The following is an 18,859-nucleotide window of genomic DNA, read 5'->3' as shown; positions in this document are numbered from 1 at the left end:
CCGTGCAGATTAAAGGAGGTGTTTATCTGGAATCTAGAACAGCGCTTGCCCTGGCTCCAAGAGTATGACCTATTAAGATACTGGAAGGAGAACCCAAAATAACCAACCAGGGAACCAAGCCCACAGCACTGTTAAAAGCTGCTTGATTCCTTGGGCACATACAACTACAAAGGAGGCAAGCTGTCAAGAAGCACCCCAGTATTCACTGGAGACTATAAAACCACCCCCATCAGAATCACCTCTAGCTTCTTCAAAGATCCCCGCTACCTCTCACCAAGCCAAAGCCTCCCACTAGGGCCAAACTGAGGAAAGGGAGGTATTCTCCCTCACTGTTGACTCCCCTTGGTTAACTTTGCTTTTTACAAGGGCTGCTTCAAAGCCTGCTGACAGCACAGCATGGTCTGGTTACTGTCAGCGTCGACAATGCTGGATCTGAGAATCCTGAAGTTCAACAGCACAGATGCCCACAATTTAAACTGAGTTACTGCCAAGTCCTTCCTATCACACATTGCTTAGCAATACAGTTCCCAAACTGTTCTTACAGGTGGATGCTACATCATTTGAGCCTCAAAATAGCCTTAAGTCAGGTCAGCAGAGCAGGTACCCATGGGTACCTCAATTTGAAGAGAAGTTAACCCTATCATTTGACCAAATGACTTGCCCAGACATCTACATGGACTACATGGAAAAATCACATGGAAGGGACATGAGATCAGAGCGCAGGCAGTGAGGGTGTGAGCTAGGCGCAGGAGCAGAGGCTGCGGTGGAGGCGATGGTGGACCAGACAACACTTATCCTGAGGCAGGTGGCCAGGCATCTAACCTTGCCAACTGTCAGTATGGAGGAAGGTGAGCCTGCTCTTGGGTCCCAATATTTCAAGAGGCTGGAAATCTGGATTGTTACGTATCATTTGTTCAGTTTCAAAATGTGCCCTGTGCAACAAAGCTCACAGACAAGACTACCAGTTGGTGACTTCGGCAGCCGCCCAGCCCAGCAGGTCCCTTGGAACAGTGAGCTCAGCCAGAGTTCATCACAACTCCAAGAGGCTACTGGATGAATGCCAACTCCGCCCTCCCTGAGCACACCCCAACAAAAGCTTCCATGCCTTGTGACTGCTACCAACCTTCACTTCCACTCAGGCTCCCTGCAGCTGTGCCTGCTAGCTCACATCAGTCCCTGGGACTCTGCTCTGAAAGCCACCACCAACCCTTCAGTTTGCTTCCACCAGTCCTGCTTAACCTTCCATCCACTGACCGCTAGTTCACACACCCACCTCCCCCAGCTCCAATTTACCTGGTGCCCTGCATCCCCTCTGCCAGCTGTCCCTTCCCTTCAGCACCTCGCTCCTGCCTGCTCCTCCCCAGTCCTCTGCTCCCTCAGTCTCAATGCCACAGAAACCCCTTCTCTTTCTACAATGTGGGCCACCAGGCACCAGTGACCTCTGCACTGCTAATTTGAAATCCCCCACTCCAGGGGCGCCTGGGTGGCTCAGTCGGTTAAGCAGCTGACTCTTGATTTTGGCTCAGGTCATGATCCCAGGACTGTGGGACCAAGCCCCACATCCATGCTGAGCATGGAGCCTGCTTAAGATCCTCTCTCTGCCCTTCTTCCCTGCTCACTCTCTAAAAGAAATAAAAATTAAAATAAAATACCCCCCCCTCCACTCCTATTCATCACCAGTCAGCCATTTTGGTGAAAACAGACACCTGCAGGCCTGAATCTCCCACTCCTCCACACTCTCCTACTACATCCTGGCCCTAGCAAGGACACCCACAGGGCCATGGGTTCCACAAACCCAAGAGTGCAGCCTGAGCATACTGGTGCAGCCAAGCAGAGCAACTGCACCCACCCTACCAGCCGCAGGCCTTGGCCAGCAGGTCCAGCCCCCACATCCCTATCCTCAGGTCTCCAACTTCTTCATTCAGAGTCTCTCACCATGCTCTCCAAAACATACAACCATTCCTACCAGCAACCTTGTGCTTTCTGCTATCACGATTCTTGCCTTTTCCTGAATCCCCATCTACCCAGGTTTTTCATTCCATTACCACTTCCTGAGGTTTCTCTGCTGCTTTTTCATCCATAGACACAGTTCCTATAGTATTTATAAGCTTGACTCCCATATGGACCCACGTTAATATGCAAACCAATCCTACACCAACTTCAGGGCAAAATAGCATCCAAAACCCTTAAGCTATTAATGCCTCTTCACCCTCAACTCAACTTCTGCACTTTCCACCCTCTCTATCCTCTCATCAAAAGGCACCACCCCCCACCTTTAGGGCGCCAGGGTGGTTTAGTCAGTTAAGCATGCGACTCGATTTCAGCTCAAGTCATCTCACGCGTGGGTTTGGCCCCGCAATGGGCTTGTACTGACTGTGTGGAGCTTGCTTGGGATTCTCTCTCCCCCCCTCTCTGCTCACCCATGCTCTTGAGCTCACTCTCCAAGTAAATAAACTTAAAATTTTTTTCAAAAAAAAAAAAGGTACCCCAACCCTCACAGTAATCTTAAAACAACCACTCCTCAAATCTCTCAAATGTACACAACTGACCAATCATCCAGAGCTCGAGTATTCAACCCTGATGCCTGAAAAAGACAAACTCAGAATCAACATCCAGCAAAGAAAAAGTAACACCACATAACCCTCCATATTTCACCAGAAGCACATACCATCAGATTTACCAAGCTATTACACACTACACCCAAATATTCATTACACTAGAGCCTCTCTCTGATTCCCCACTCACTTATCCCGTAAGCACAAACTTATAATGGACTAACAATGATTTTGGTGGATCCTACTGACTTCATGATAGATGATGAAAACATTTAGCAATCTAGTAATCTATAATCTAGTAATTTCCTGTCGAGGCCAGCAAATTTTTCAGTTAATTAAGAATAACGTCAGGTTCTAGGAAGACCAAAAAGGAATTCAGATTTCAAGTGTCTTTTTCAGAGACTGACCAACTAGACTGATGGCAAGTATTCACATGAGGCAAAACAGACTGGCCCTACCTACATGCTCCTGCTTTGCTAAGACTGTACACCCAACACCTTTGTGCCACGGAAAGGAACAACAGTCATGCCAAGTTTTCACTGAAAGCTTATGTGAACATGTGAATCCGGGCAGCAATCTAAATCTGCTCTAACAGCAAATTATCATAACACTTCCAGTAAACGTCAAATGTTTCAAACAACCAGACACATAAAAGTTCTTAGTTTATTAATCCTCTCATGAAAAATCTGCACAAACGCCAGATAGTCCCTGAAGCATCTTTACTCCTTCTGTGGAACAAAGAAAAAGAAAAATTTAGTTAGTTAACCACCTTTAAAAACCTGAAAATTAAAGTTCAAACCCTTCAACAAACTCCAAACTTAATGACGCTCATGCAGAAAAAGTATTAGTAACCTAGAATATTAACTTGGTGATAACACAAGGGAAGCATCAAGAAATAAAACTTGCAAGCATTCAAGTCAGAAATGAAATAAAAAAGCAGTTAAATACTACTAGGTTTTAAAAACAAAACCATATAATTATCAGTATTTAAAAGTCTACAGTTCTTGAGAGAATTTGTAAGTGGACTTCTAAAACCATTTCACATGCTCTATAGTTTTAAATTACCATTATCAGTAAACAAGTCTAATGATCTACATGAAAAGCTTAAATTATACCTGTTGTCCAATCTCCAGCTCACTGAATCAGTGGCAGGGAAGGGAGAAAGGAGGGAAGAAGGAAAAGAAACATTTCATTAATAGTCCCTTTTCAAACTCCAAAATAATCTGCATTTACATGCATGCAATCAGACACCTTAAAAATGACTGTTTGCTTTGTAAGTGTATACCAAACACTCTTCAGACACTCATTGATTTTATTCCCCCCCATTCTGAGAATACCTCGCATGATTACCACCGTTCTTATGTAAACAAAGTGGCACGAGGACTTCACAATGAAGAGATCATGCCAACGGCAGTGCCAACCCAAGCTGCCACCGCCTACATATACATGAAGTACACATGCCTGACCCTTATCCTTCCTGCTCTGCTCAGCAACATCATGCTGGGCACACAAGCACCATCAACAGACCTGGGAAGCATCCCACACAAGAATCTAAATTAATTTAGCCTCAGAGAGAACTAACTCTAAATGATCAAGCAAGCCTAAAACCTGTCTCAGTTCAATACTTTAAACGTCACTGTTTACAGCCACTGAAAGCAGTACAACTTAGTTTTTAAAAAGGCAAAACTCAGTCGATGAAAAGGCTTCAAATGCTCTTCAAAAGCGAGACTATTTATTCCTTTATTTAAAACAACTCTATCGTGATCTCCCAGTCTGTGAGTTCAAGCCTCTCGTTGGGCTCTGTGCTGAAGGCTCGGAGCCTGCTGCTCACCCTCTATCCCTCTCTCAAAAATAAATGAGACATTAAAAAAAAACAAAAAAAACTATCGTACCCAAAAGCTAAGAGCAAATACCAATTTCAACATCCAAACAAAAACAAAAGTTAACATCAGTATGCCTGGCCATTTTGAGTCAAATACACGTGCATATTTACGCATTCATCTCCCAGCCAGGTTTTCAGAGCTATGCTAGTGAAAGGCACCAGTGCAACCTGAAGTATGGACAGTGATGCTCAGGTCCACAGAGGTAGCCCCTCCACACACGTCACCGTCAAGCACTAACACACAGGTCTCAAAGGCTGAATGAAGACAAGAACGGGTTAAATGTCCTTTGGTCTAGATCAGTCCACTGACTGAATCTTTTTGCAACCTCTGGGACTTCCGTTGACAGGTATAAGCCTCACAAACAGGGAGCAGTTCTAAGCAGCAAGTAGTTCCTCTGGCAGTTCATCCATTACTAGAACTCCACGGCTGGGAAGACAATGTGATTAGAGAGGTGGGCAGGCATAACACATTCACTGCCTGGCAGGGAATCATCGCTAGAGGAAGCACAAAGGGACAGTGACTACAGTGTTTCAAAACCCTACTACCCTCCAACCCAGTCTTAGCCCACTTCACATGCTATGGATTGGGGCTGCTCAAATGCACAAAAATGGTTAACATGGGGTAGTGAACTACTGTGACCAGATAGTTATGGAAAAAGCGTATTTGTCGAAAACCTTGGTGTGAATATACAATTACCTTGGAATTTTTTCAATTAAAAGAAAAATGGACAGCAGATAGAAAATCAGAGGTCAATAAAAAGCGATGTATGGGCTCCTGGGTGGCTCACTCGGGTTAAGCCTCCAACTCTTGATTTCAGCTTAGGTCATGATCGCACCATCATGACATACAGCCCCGCATTGACAGTATGGAGCCTGTCTGGGATTCCCTCTGCCTGTCTCTCCACCCTTCCCTCCCTTGCGCTCTCTCAAAATAAATAAACTTTAAAAACTTAAAAAAAAAAAAAAGAAAAGAAAAGAAAAGAAAAAGCAATAGAATGGTACAAGGCCATTCTATTGAGCAAATGCTTCCTGGACAGATGCTTTGCCAGATTTCCTAGACTAGAGCTGCCAATGAAATCAACCAGTCCCAGGGTCCCTAAGGGAAAGACCGTTGATAAAAAAAATGAAAGAACCCTTCCCAAAGCCTGTATCAACCAAAGCCATTTCCTGGGTATGTAACTGGGGCACAGCATTTCCCTGTACAAATTAAAAGGTGCCTACTTGGTAGAGTACCCACCTTCCTCCACCAGGTCACTTCGCAACATAACATGCATTTGAGTTTCCAAAATAAACGAGATTAAAAGTTTTTCTCCTTTGCTCATAATCTACCATTTTAAAACATAGCATTTCAATTATAAAACACCATACTACAGAAAACTCTTGTTGTCCAAAAGCCAACATGCAAAGCATCAAAGCAAACTCCGTGAAGGTGATGCATCCCCACACCGTGCTCACAATCTCAGTACCTGCTAGACACTTCATTTCTGATGAACAAGAAATCCAAGAAAGTAGAGGGAAAAGGCAAAAAAAAAAAAAAAAAAAATTTCACAGAACACTTGATTATTTGTTAATTTAACAACCCAGCACCTTAATTCCATTCAACTATTATTTACAGTTAGCTAGCAAAGCTGGTAAAAAGCTGCTTATCATTAAAATCACTTCAGTCTTGGCTAACTGGAGAGGAAGCAATTGAGATCTCTCAGCTGCCTCTCCAGCATGCCAGGAGAACATGGGCCACATTGATTCAACAGCTTCTTAAACCAGTTATCCGTTTTAAGCAAATAAATTTAATCTCCGGGAACCAGACATACTTCCCCATTAACAGTCTAAACCAATTAGCAGTAAAATGGGAAACTTTTCCGGATAGGGCTTGCAAGAGGCCCACCAAGATGACTGAACCGATGTGGCCCGCGTTGTGCTAATCTGTGAGCTGACAAAGGGTGGGCAAAGCTACTCTAGTGAGGTTAAGATACTACATCGTGTAGCGTCTCAAAACACGTTACCTTCTGTAATCCAGAAGAAGTGGGAAAAAAGAAAACATTAAAAAAGGTTATTAAGAAAACAAATCCCTCCTTTCTAGAAACTAAAGACCTGCAACTGACATTTCTGTATTCTCCTTGATGAACAATACCTTTTTGCCAGCACCAACATTAGCTTTTGCAGTTCCCCTGACTTTCTTCATTCGGTTCTTGCGTTCCTTCCGCTGTTTTCTCGACGTCTTTTTCTTCTCATACAAGCCATGCTGAAGGAGAAAGGAGTACCTCATAAGTGACTGGCAACATCAACTCAGCATTAACTAATCTGGTAAGGACCATGACCAAGCCAGACAGCTCAAGAAATGCAGCTTCCCAAAATCAATCCTTCTTCAAGTACATTTAAAAATACTTGTTTGTGCTAGTACCTGGTCATCAAATTAAGGGACACGTACATGTACAAATCAATGGCACAGGAATCAGACGTGCTCTCAATGCCCCACGTCACTCTGCCGTTCCTGCTGCCTGAAGACTGCTTCCAACCAACCTTCACATGGACCTCAGCTTCAACGTCACCTGCTCAGCAAGGCCTCCCAGACCACCCAATCAAAGAGTGCAGCATCTATCTACCACATCATGTTTTACCTCACCTGTGTTCTACTTATCTGATGGCAGAGAAGGAGAAAGAGAAACAGAAGTACTTGAAAGTAACCGTCTGCGTACTAGTTTACGACCTAGAATCTAAGGGAGCTTCTCCGGCTCACTGCTGTAGTTCACTGTAGTGCTTGGCACCCACAAAATGGTCAAAAACCTTTCATGGTTCCTGGCTACCTGTGAGAACCAAATCCAAACTCAGACTTTAATATCAAGGATCTCAATTTGGTGCCAACCTTTCAAACTCATCCCCCTATTTCCAGCTCCTATCCTCACAATTATTACTTGCCCTTCTAAACCCATCTCCAATGCCATCTCTTCAAAAGCTGTCGACTCCATTACTGACACCCTATGCTCTTTCTTATCTGTACATCTGTCGAAGAACCTTCTCTCTTAACCCCATTAATGTTCAGATCTGTAGCTTGTCCTTCCCCAGACTGCTTGCTCTTGCTCATTCCCCTGCACCCACAGCACAATGCTGTTGAAATTCAGTCTTCAGTAGCTGTTGAACAAATGAGAACACCTACTCGTGCAAGTCTATGTTTGGGTTCATTTTTCTTTGCATAATCCAAGGAATCATAAATCATGCCAAAGCCAGTTGTCTTGCCACCTCCAAAATGGGTTCTGAATCCAAATACAAAGATGACATCTGGTGTGGTCTTGTACATTTTGGCTAGTTTTTCCCGAATTTCTGTCTTAGGTACTGTTGCCTTTCCGGGGTGAAGAACATCGATGACCTTAAAAGAAATAACAAATTTTAGCATTTATCATTACGAAATGCATTTTTTGAAACAAAACAACCAAACTGTGATGTGTCCTTCCTTACCATCTGTTTCCGCTGAAGTAGTCGGTTGGTCATGAACTTCCTGGTCCGGATAGTTACTGTGTCATTCTGGAAATATTACACACTAGTTAATGATACCACTCAACCTTTTCTTGATCCCGCTGTAATTTTCCAAGCTCTGGAACTGCCAAGGAGTAGCCACCAGCCATATGTGAATAATTTCTAAATATCATGACATTTAAGATGCAATTCCGAATCCCGCAGCTGCAAGAGCCACATTTCAAATGTTCAAGAACCACAGGAACCAGTGGTGGGAATGCTTCCATGAAAAGAAAAACAAATCCCAAGTGCCTAACTTCTAGGACACCTCTCACACACGTAAACGCAGTACCAAGAAAACCCACTCAACAGCTTTTTGGAAACTTAAACTTCTCTTTGCTACGGGAATCACTCTGGAGCAGTTTCTCTAACTCAACACCTCATTTTGGTCCTAATTCTGTGAGGTTTGTCCTATTTTAAGCTGTTTAGGAGCACCCATGGCCTCTAACCACTAGAGGCCAGTAGCACCCCCAACTCCCCAGTCATGATAAGAAAAAATGTCTCCAGATTTTGCAGACTGTACCCTTAAGTGTAAACAAACCCCAAAATCACCCTCACCCAAGAACCCATTCTCTGAACTAAAACTACTTCCACTTTAACAAAGGTTATATAGTCTCAACTACGTTCCTAACATCCTGCACAAATCGGACACAAACACTGCACTCTGCAGGTCAACTACCCGTCTTGAATGGCCCACAAGAAATCCTACCCCCTTCTAAATGGCCCAACAGCTCTTACACAAGTGACCACCAAGGAAACGTGGGCATTCGGCATGTTTCCACTAAGTAAAAATTTTACAAAAAGAGAAGGGAGAGGCAACAATTGGTTGCTACGTTTAAATTTCAGTTTGCAAAGCCACACCAAAGTAAGTTCACTTCAATAGTACCCAACTCTTCAGAAGATCGGGGGGAAGGGGGGGTTGCAGAGGAGGTCGACTTAGAAATGGGTGCTGAACCTTTAAGACAGAGCTGACTAGTCGTGACTTAGTCCACACTCTTTGCAGGCTTCCATGTCCAGGGCCTCGGTTTCCCCAGTGTGCAAGAAGTTCCATCCGGCTGACAATATTTTAGCTTACACGTGGAATCGGCTTCACTCGCCACAACTCGCCCGGGCGCCGCCAGTACCCGCTTCACCTCTAGAGCTGCCATCACTTGCAAACCGCCTATCGCAAACTGAGACCCCCGGTGAAATGAGTCTCACCCCACCCAGCCCAATCCACTAGGCTCCACGAAGGCGACAAACGCAGGAGACGCTCGCGCAGTCCCCAGGCCCTGGACCCTGAAACCCGGCGTGTCCGGGTCCGGCAGCGCAGCCCGGACTCCCCGCCGACGGCTCCGGGTCTCTAGGCAACCAGCCTCCGTCAGACACACCCAAAGAAAAGCGACGGGGCTTCAGGTGGCCATAGCGCAAAAGGCAGGACCCAGAGACGAAGGATGGCTCAGATACGCGACGGATGACTGCACGGGTCTAAGGAAACTCACCATGATGGCGGTCGAGCTTTAGGCAGCCAGGGAGGAAAAGAGAACCACTAACCGCGGGCCAATCATATCAATGCGCTCGGAAGGACCCCAGGAGGCACCGGCGTGTGGGCGTGGCCCGAACCGTGAGGGCGGCCGCGCCAATGCCGGATTGAAAAAGGCTTAAGGTGAGCCAAGGATCTTCGGCCACACCCCCGGGATTTTGGACTGGCCAATCCAGAGGCGGAACAACTTGGGCCGACGGATTTACGCCTGCGTGGGTTCCCTTTCAGCTCAATTTACTGTCTTGAACTGCGCTTCCTTAAAGTTCCGATAAGCCGAATTATAGTTTAAATTGTCTCATTGCGAGTTAGAGGTTCATAAAGATGCAAGACATCTTAGGAGATACTGTCAACCAGCCTCCTCATTTTATAGCGAGGAAAACTGCAGAAATCCTGACTCAAAACCTTTGTTGTGTCAAATATATAAAACTATTTTCGTTGATTGCTACGTATTGTTTTTCTGAGATTTTCCTGGTGATTTTGTAAATTAAAAACAAAAAAAAACTCATTAATTAATTTGCTTTTTCTGAAATCTTAGTCCTTAACAACAAAAAAAAGCTGTTTGATCCATAAATTCGTTTAGTTGTTTAAAGTAAAATGGTCATGCAAAAATAAAGAATATATGTACATGTTCAAAGAGACATTAGGAAAGAACTTTCCAAAGGTTAGAATGAACGAGAAAACCACAGTGCAGTCTTTGAGGACAACTTTCCTATATTTTTTAGAATAATAGTTAATATTCACCGAGTGATTGTTATATGCCTGTTACATTGTAATTACTTTCACCTTCATTTTGCCATTTGACCAACTAAGAAGTAGGGTACCTATTGCTGACCCCTTTTATAAAATGGGGAAACTAAGACACAAGGAGGCTAAATAGCGTTCCCAAAGTTATACAACTTTTAGGTGGTAGTACCCACGGAGGCACTGTGGTTCCAGAACGTTTGCTCTTAACCTCTCTATGACAAAATCACTCGTCAAATCTTGTTAGTATAGTATTGTCCACAATAAGTAAAGTAAAATCTGATTTGCTTTGCTTTTCGTCTGTTGCATTTGTGTTTTGCTAGTAAGAATCCATGGAATCTAACGTACCTTCTTACAATTCAAAGGTGTTAAACCACTTCATTGGATTCGGTTTAGAGTTCCCCACAAATAGTAAAGACATTTTTGGCTCTGTAGCACTGAATCCTATGGTAGTATGGTTTCCTTGGTAGTGTCATGTGCTTAGATATCACACTAGGATCACCTCCCACAGGTTGTCACAGACTGGGTAAGCAATTTATCTCCTGTATACATTAATGATTTTCACTTCGCAGTGTCCCCTCATCTTGTATCCCTAGCTCATCATGGCTAACTTTTCACAGATTTACAGCTTCTGTTTTTGTAATCAATAACATGTTTAATTCATTTCTTTTTCAAAGTAACTTTGTAAACTGAAGGTGCACGCATGGCCGTGTTTTCTGACCTGTTTATTTCTTTCCGTGGTCGTACAGTTGGTACCTCTGTACCCTGGGCAGGTTCATTTTAAGCCTCCACCTTTACTTAAAAAATTAGAGGATCTTAATTAAGATGTTGTTGATGACGATGACGACGATTTTCCTCTTTATGCAGTTTTTGTCTCCCTGACTGCCTGAAAGTCCTGAGGCAAAGCGTTGCAGTATCTCTGCAGGTGTCAGAAGACCTGGAGAAATGGACCGGAAATGGGCTTTTGGAAGATACAGCACAGGCCCTGGTGCAGTTTCAAAGAGGCGCCGCAAGATGGCAGTGCAGGGAGAAGGCGAAAAGCGGCGTGTCCGAAGCCTCTCTTGACTGACAGCCGCGCCGGCGAGTAGCGGAAGAGGAAGCGACCACGTGGGGCGCTCTACGGTGGCCGAGAGGATGCCGCTGCTCTTGTAGTAACGAGGCAAGAAGCACGGCCGGGAGGTGCAGGGAGCTACGTTTCTCTAATCTAGCTCCCCCGGTCTCGAGGAGGGTGCCCCGGCAGCCGTCACCATGGTGAAGGAGCAGTTCCGAGAGACAGATGTGGCCAAGAAAATGTAAGGAGGGGCAAGAATGGCCAAAGGACGGAGAAATGAGGGGCAGAGGGGCGCGAGGTCAGGGGTCCTGGGTCTCAAAGAGTCGGAGATGAGGGTCAGTTGGAAGGGGAGGGCCAGGAATCAGCGGAAGGTGGTGGGCAAAGCTCAGAAGTAATCAAGGTAGGTCAAAGAAATCGGTCAGGCAGAGGGCATTCCAGCACTCGGGGGACTGCAGGCCGGGGGTGGCCCCTGGGCTTTGGGAGGAGTAGGTGGGATGGGACGTGAGCCTTGGGCCTAAGCACGAGTCCTCTCGAGGTCAAACGATGACCCCTTTGTTTCAGCGAATCTTCTGCCACTGCAGCGTGGGGGAGCAATCTGGGCCGGGGAGTGTGTCTAATTCTGGTATTACTGCAAAGCACCCAACACGGAGGCAACATTTGCTGACCAAAAGGTTGGAGTTACCAGCTAGAAAGCTCTACCACTGGGCTGTGGGTGGCAGTCTCAAAAATAAGGCTGCGCTTTTGGGTCTACTCCTTCAGAGCTTAGTTATCAGGCCATGACCTCTCCTTAATGCTTCCAGGGGGAAAATGAACCAGTTGTTCTTGCAACAGATGCTTACTGAGGAAGGTGTGGTGTGCTAGACCCAGCCATAGGCTTTAGGGATGGGGCGTGAATAAGACCTTACTGCCTAGTCTAGTTGAAGAAGGTAGACAAGTGAACCTTGGCAAGTACAAGCGTAGGTATAGGGGTTCGGAGAGTATGTAATGAGAAAGCAGAAAAACGCCGGCCAGATAAGGAGCGCACTGGAGGGAGAAAGGGGTGATGAGAAGGACGTGGGAGATCTGAAGCTGTGTTCCAGAGTCATCTGGCAGGCAGTAAGGAACCTTTGAAGCGTGTTAAGCAGGGAAGTGTCTCGATAAGAATTCTTCTTCTGGAAGATCTCTTTGATTCTTGGGGAACAGAGTAAGAGAGAGACCTTGGAGGCCACTGCAGGGGGTCCAGGCAGGGGTAATGATGGTCTGCATGAGGGTGGTAGAGTCATTGGAGAGAAGTGGATTTTAGAGGAGTTTGGGATATAAAATTAACAGGATTGTTAGGGATGAGGGAAGGGAGAAATGAGATTGAAACACAGAATTTCTTGCTTGGGCAGCTGTGTGGATGGCTGCCATTCAAGGGGAACAAGTATCTTACTTGGAAGAATCCATATTTCCCTGGCCCCTCATGCCCACCCCAAACCCCATCTATATTCAGATGTAATCTGTTCTCACAAAGCAGGCTGGCAAACTCTGTTAAGATGCAAATTAGGTATCTGAGACTTCCATTTAAAACCTTCTAACAGCTCTCTTTTGCACTAACATTTAAATTCTCTACCAGAGTTCCCAAGCCCAACCTGACCTGAGCCCTGTACACCTCACTGATTTCGTCCTGTACCATTAGTTTTCTGTGCTCCATCATACTGGCTTGGTTCATTTGGTTCTTGAATGCCACGCTTGTGCTGGCTCTGGGACCTTTGCCCTAGTTGTTCTCTACTAAAAATGCCGGACCTCTGTCTTGCTTTACGGCTGTCTCCCTCTTACTCAGAATTCAGCTTAAATGTCAACTTTACAGAGGCTTTCTGACCCCATAACATAGTTTTCTTAGACTCTGTCTACCACTTCATATCATTTTCAATCTCTGCATCTATTCACTTTTGTGTCTGTATTTGCTTGTCTCTCTTGCCCACCCTGAACCGTGACTCCCATGTTGGCAGGGTCCTTGTCTGTGTCCTCTAATATGGATCTTCAGCTTGGCACATAGTAAATCCCCGGTTTGTTGGTCAGATGGTTGAAGGAAAAGATTTGGGAAAGAAAGTTCTGGGTTCTGTTTTAGATGTGTCGAGTTTGAGGTGCCTGTACGGCTATGCAGAAGTGGTGTCTATTACCGTCTCCAGCCGAGTAGTAGTAGCTGGTCTATAGGAGATTAGACAGACATTAACAGGTACTCCAGTGACACAGTCACTCAAGAGGGATGTGTAGAATAAAAAGGAGTTGTGTTGCATCCCTAAGTGAGGAGAGATAATACCTAGGGATGGTAGTAGAAAAAACAACTACAAAAGAGACTTAAGAAGGAACAGGTGGCATGGGGCCAAGGCATTCAAAGAGTATGTGGTGTCACCAAGGCCGTGAGAAGAAAATATTTCAAGATAAGGGGGAGAGGGAGTTAACATCCAGCACTGCAGAGCAGGAAAATAAGAACATTCTCCTAGAATTTAGCAGCAAGCAATCATTCACTTGATAGTAAGAATGGAAATTATTTCAGTAGGACGAAGGGATGCTTACCAAGGAAAAATGGGAGAGATTTGAATATATTTAATAATAGCACAGCGAGCCTACAGACAGTTGGAAGGATAAGGTTGGTTGTGGTGGCTCACTGTGTAATAGCCGCTTTTGGTAAGCGGTTTTGATGTAATTTCTCCCCTCTCTCATTATTAATTAAGTAAGCTCTACGCACTACATTGGATTTCCACTTGCGATCCCAAGATCAAGAGTCTCGGTGCCCTACCGACTGAGCCAGGCAGGCACCCCAGCTCCCGTCTCTTTTTATTCCAGAAGCCACATCTGTTTTGGAATGAAGTCACCTGAGGAGATGCGCCAGCAGGCGCACATCCAGGTTGTGAGTAAGAACCTGTATAGCCAGGACAACAACCACGCCCCCTTGCTGTATGGTGTGCTTGACCATAGGATGGTAAGGTCCCAACCCTTCCCGCTTCTGTGCGTTTTGACTTGCCAGATTGGAAGAAGCAAGAGCTTCTCTCCATCTCCCCTGTTCCCCCTGCACATCTCAGGGTCTCCAGACCTCGGTCTGGAGGATTTGAATACACTGCACTTTCCCAAGCGATTTTGACTCAGAGTCACCTGGTCCCTCTTTCCTGTGCAGTGGTCTCCATTAGCGATTGCGTGTGCTTTTTTCCAAAGGGTACAAGTGAGAAGGACCGTCCTTGTGAGACCTGTGGGAAGAACCTGGCTGACTGTCTGGGACACTACGGGTACATTGACTTGGAGTTGCCATGCTTTCACGTGGGCTACTTCAGAGCAGTTATAGGCATCTTACAGGTAGGCGCAGAGGTGTCCGTTTTCAGGGTGTAAACTTAGGAACTACTGCTCAGGGACACTGGGAGTGAGCTTAGGAGCCGTGAGTGGTCAGGGGGACATCTGGGGAGGATTTTTACATTACATAACGTAATACTGCATCTTACAAGAAGATGCATAAGGATTCTTTACTCTTGATTTTTCTTGAGTAGGAGGTAAGTACGTGTTGTAAAAAGTAATCATGGGCGCCTGGGTGGCTCAGTCAGTTAAGGGTCCAATTCTTGATCTCTGCTCAAGTCATGATCTGACAGTTCGTGGATTCAAACCCCACATCGGGCTCCGTGCTAACGGCACAGAGCCTGCTTGGAAATCTCACTCCACCTCCCTCTCTCTGCCCCTCCCCTGCTTGCTTTCTCTGTCTCTCTCTCAAACTAAACTTTTTTTTTTTTTTTTTAAACAAATAGCCTTTTTTCTTTTCTTTTTAACATTTATTTATTTTTTTTGAGACAGAGACAGAGCATGAACGGGGGAGGGGCAGAGAGAGAGGGAGACACAGAATCGGAAGCGGGCTCCAGGCTCTGAGCCATCAGCCCAGAGCCCAACGCGGGGCTGGAACTCGTGGACCGCGCGATTTTGACCTGAGCTGAAGTCGGACGCTTAACCGACTGAGCCACCCAGGCGCCCCTAAACTTTTTTTTTTTTTTTTTTTTTTTTTTTTTTTTAATTTTTTTGGGGGCGCCTGGGTGGCTCGGTTGGTTAAGCGTCCGACTTCAGCTCAGGTCATGATCTCACAGTTCGTGGGTTTGGGCCCCGCGTCAGGCTCTGTGCTGACAGCTTGGAGCCTGTTTCGGATTCTGTGTCTCCCTCTCTCTCTGCCCCTCCCCTGTTCATGCTCTGTCTCTCTCTGTTTCAAAAATAAATAAACGTTAAAAAAAATTTTTTTTTTTAAATAAAAAAAAATTTTTTTTAGCGTTTTACTTATTTTTGAGAGAGTATGAGTATGAGAGACACACAGTATGAGTGGGGGAGGGGCAGAGAGAAGGAGGAAGACACAGAACCCGAAGCAGGCTCCAGGCTCTGAGCTGTCATCACAGAGCCCGACGTGGGGCTTCAGCCCACAAACCATGAGACCATGACTTGAGCTGAAGTCAGACTCTTAACCAACTGAGCCACCCAGGCGCCCCATAAGTAAACTTAAAAAATAATAATAATCATGAATCAAGCAGTACAGAACAACACAAAATTTAAAAATCAGCAAAAATTCTACCAGGCAGCTCTGACTATAGGTAGCATTCTGGTGAACATCAGCCCCCTCTCTGTGCATATCTCCGGGCACATCGCTTAAAGTTTCCTGGGCAAGAGGTAGGGGTGACTTTTTTTTTTTTTCCTTCAAGAAAAGACTTTTTCATCTCTCATCCTTTCATCGGTTTTAATTTTTAAAAGATGATCTGTAAAACCTGCTGCCACATCATGCTGTCCCAGGAGGAGAAGAAGCAGTTTCTGGATTATCTGAAGAGACCCGGCCTGACCTACCTCCAGAAACGTGGCCTGAAGAAGAAAATCTCTGATAAGTGCCGGAAGAAAAACATCTGCCATTACTGCGGTGCTTTTAATGGTGAGGAGAACACATAAAAGGTTTGGTGATAGTCCTTTCCATTCACTCTGGTCCATTTAGCTTATTAGTTTTATGGAGTGTTGGGAGGTCAGGTTTTTTTCTTGCAAACTAGACATCAGAGCCTAGCAACTGATGCCCTGTTAGCCAAATGCATTTTCAGTGATTTCGTTAGCTAGACTGCAGCCTCAGGCCAACCTGAGCAAGTATCTCATTTTCCCAACCTTGGTAAATAAATTCTCTCTTACAGGTACTGTAAAGAAATGTGGATTACTGAAGATAATTCATGAGAAATACAAGACCAACAAAAAAGTGGTGGATCCTATTGTATCAAATTTCCTTCAGTCTTTTGAAACAGCCATCGAGCATAACAAAGAAGTAGAACCACTGCTGGGAAGGGCGCAGGTGAGCCTGAAATCACATGCCTGCCTCCCCCCCCCCCCCCCCCCCCCCCCCCCCCCGCATCACGCACCCATTCTTACCCCTCCCTCTCTGATAGACACGTCTTCCGAAATGAGAAGCTCCGTTAAGGTAGATCTCTAGGAATACTTCCATGAAAAGTGTTTATCTTACAGTGTGTTCAGTGTTGAATGTAGACTGATCATGTAACTAACACGCTTTTTTTTTTTTTTTTTTTTTTTGCATTTATTTATTTTTGAGAGACAGAGACCGCATGAGCAGGGGCGGGGCAGAGAGAGAGGGAGACACAGAATCCGAAGCAGGCTCCAGGCTCCGAGCTGTGAGCACAGAGCCTGACACGGGGCTCAAACCCACAAATTGTGAGATCATGACCTGAGCCGAAGTCAGACACTCAACTAACACACTTTGAATTGTGCAGACGGCATGTCACAGTTGTATCATAAGAGATGGTGGCATCACAGCTATACAGAGCATAAACTGAGAGAGCCTGTGTCTCACATGGGTGAGATCTAAGAAATTGTAGGTAACTCCCGTTACTTTTCTTGGTACAGGCTTAACTAGTAGAACTTTATGAAGTATCCTGTTCTGCCTCACTTTGATTTCGATTAGTACTGAATTCACACAGTACCATCCAGAATTGGTAGTATACAAAACTAACAAACCAGTTGAGTGGCTACTGAGTACCAAATTCTGTCAGTCATATGGGGAGTGTCAGGAACTGTAAGACAGTGGGTCTGTTGTCACTGACCCCACCGTTTAGATGTGTCACGAGCAAGTAGTCTGAAAAGATAACTGACATCCTGGGCCAGGGCGCTAACCATCACTTGAGTGGCAGAGACCGGAAGTACAGTACGGTGGGCAAGGAGGAGGAACGTGTTGCTTTGGACTTGATTGGGAAATACTGAGGAAAGGTGTGGTTTGTTCTGGTCTTCGAACAGGAGTAGGGTTTACAGAATCAAGGGTAGTGAGCTTAGCACATCCAGGCGGCAATGCCTCGGCTGATTCTGAGGCTGAGGCTCTGAAAGACCAGAGAGTGCTAATGAAAGCACTTGCCTTCAGGGACTGCTGAGAGGGACAGGACCTGTTCCTTGCTCTTCACATGGATTGCCTCTGATTTAATCCTCAGCAGCACTTGAGACAGCCCTGCCCAAAGTGACAGAGAGGACTCAAGCCATGGCAGCTGGAGTGCTAGAGAAAAGACACAACTGAGAGCTTGGTGTAGAGTGCGTCCTGCTCCGAGGAGCGTGGCCCCATCAGAGGCTTTGAGGTGGTGAATGGTTCATGGTGAATAAATGACAGAATTGTAGGACAGCCTGACTGCTCTTCACAAGACCCCATTACCAGAGAGAAAGGGCAGGTCACGGCTTAGGAGAAAGCGGTCACAATTCATATATCTGACAAAGGACTCTCGTATCCAGGAAACGGTCCTTAAAAATCAGTAAGAAAAATAACCTGATTTTTTTGAATTTATATTTATTTTGAGAGAGAGAGAAGGTAAAAGGCAGAGAAAGAGAGGAAAAGAGATAGAATCTCAGGCAGGCTCCGCACTTCAATGCAGAGCCCAGTATGGGGCTTGAACTCACAAACCGTGAGATCATGACCTGAGCTGAAATCAAAGGTCAGACACTTAACTGACTGAGCCACCCAGGTGCCCCAAAATACAACCTGATTTTAAGCAGTGGGAGCAAAACTTGAATTGGCACGTCCCAAAGCGTCCATTCCAATGCCAATAAACAAAGGAACATTGCTCAATGTTACTAGTCATCAGGGAATCACTAATTATAACTATACCCTCACAGAAAAATGGAAATGTAAAAAAAACTGAAAACTGCCTGCTTGCAAGGACGTGAAGTGACTAGCACTCACATTGATAGTGTGGAAGGTTACCGCTACTTTGAACGGCCGTTTAACAATTTCTTACAAAGTTACACCTACACTAACCATACAATTCAGCTGTTTTTTTTTTGTTTAATTTACATCCAAATTAGCGCATAGTACAACAATGATTTCAGGAGTAGATTCCTTAATGCCCCTTCCCCATTTAGCCCATCCCCCCTCCCACATCCCCCCAGTAACCCTCTGTTCTCCATATATATGAGTCTCTTATGCTTTGTTTCCCTTCCTGTTTTTATATTATTTGTGTTTCCCTTCCCTTATGTTCATCTGTTTTGTCTCTTAAAGTCCTCATGAGTGAAGTCATAGATATTTGTCTTTCTCTGACTAATTTCACTTAGCATAATACCCTCCAGTTCCATCCACGTAGTTGCAAATGGCAAGA

At 45.2% G+C, this 18,859-nt stretch overlaps 2 protein-coding genes across 4 annotated transcripts in view; one reads left to right on the top strand and one right to left on the bottom strand.

Annotated features, from left to right (window-relative positions):
- Positions 1-3,200: 3,200 nt before the first annotated feature.
- On the bottom strand, positions 3,201-9,492 carry RPS24 (ribosomal protein S24). 3 transcript variants are annotated; one of them, XR_008424843.1, is made up of 6 exons: positions 9,429-9,492; positions 7,891-7,956; positions 7,592-7,801; positions 6,569-6,679; positions 3,671-6,443; positions 3,201-3,283 (listed from the first exon to the last, which is right to left on the bottom strand). XR_008424843.1 is itself a non-coding variant. In XM_019444716.2 (6 exons), exons 1-5 carry the CDS (start codon positions 9,429-9,431, stop codon positions 3,690-3,692), a joined length of 393 nt encoding a protein of 130 aa, XP_019300261.1. In that variant the 5' UTR covers positions 9,432-9,492; the 3' UTR covers positions 3,201-3,283; positions 3,671-3,689. The 3 variants fall into 3 exon arrangements, 2 of the variants coding, with proteins under 2 accessions (XP_019300261.1, XP_019300258.1); XM_019444716.2 differs by having other exon boundaries at positions 3,671-3,692; XM_019444713.2 differs by lacking the exon at positions 3,671-6,443.
- Positions 9,493-11,318: 1,826 nt separating this feature from the next.
- The window catches only part of POLR3A (RNA polymerase III subunit A), a 51,864-nt gene continuing 44,323 nt past the window's right edge, over positions 11,319-18,859 (top strand). The window contains exons 1-5 of the mRNA XM_019444709.2: positions 11,319-11,502; positions 14,070-14,205; positions 14,436-14,573; positions 15,993-16,164; positions 16,412-16,566. Of these exons, the coding sequence (XP_019300254.1) occupies positions 11,459-11,502; positions 14,070-14,205; positions 14,436-14,573; positions 15,993-16,164; positions 16,412-16,566 (645 nt within the window). The 5' untranslated portion in view covers positions 11,319-11,458. The remainder of the gene's footprint in view (positions 11,503-14,069; positions 14,206-14,435; positions 14,574-15,992; positions 16,165-16,411; positions 16,567-18,859) is intronic.

Source organism: Panthera pardus, unplaced genomic scaffold, assembly GCF_024362965.1.
Source record: "Panthera pardus isolate Hobbes unplaced genomic scaffold, ASM2436296v1 HiC_scaffold_22, whole genome shotgun sequence".
NCBI lineage: Eukaryota > Metazoa > Chordata > Mammalia > Carnivora > Felidae > Panthera > Panthera pardus.
Note: the sequence above shows the minus strand (reverse complement) of the source record. Positions and strands in the feature narration are given on the sequence as shown.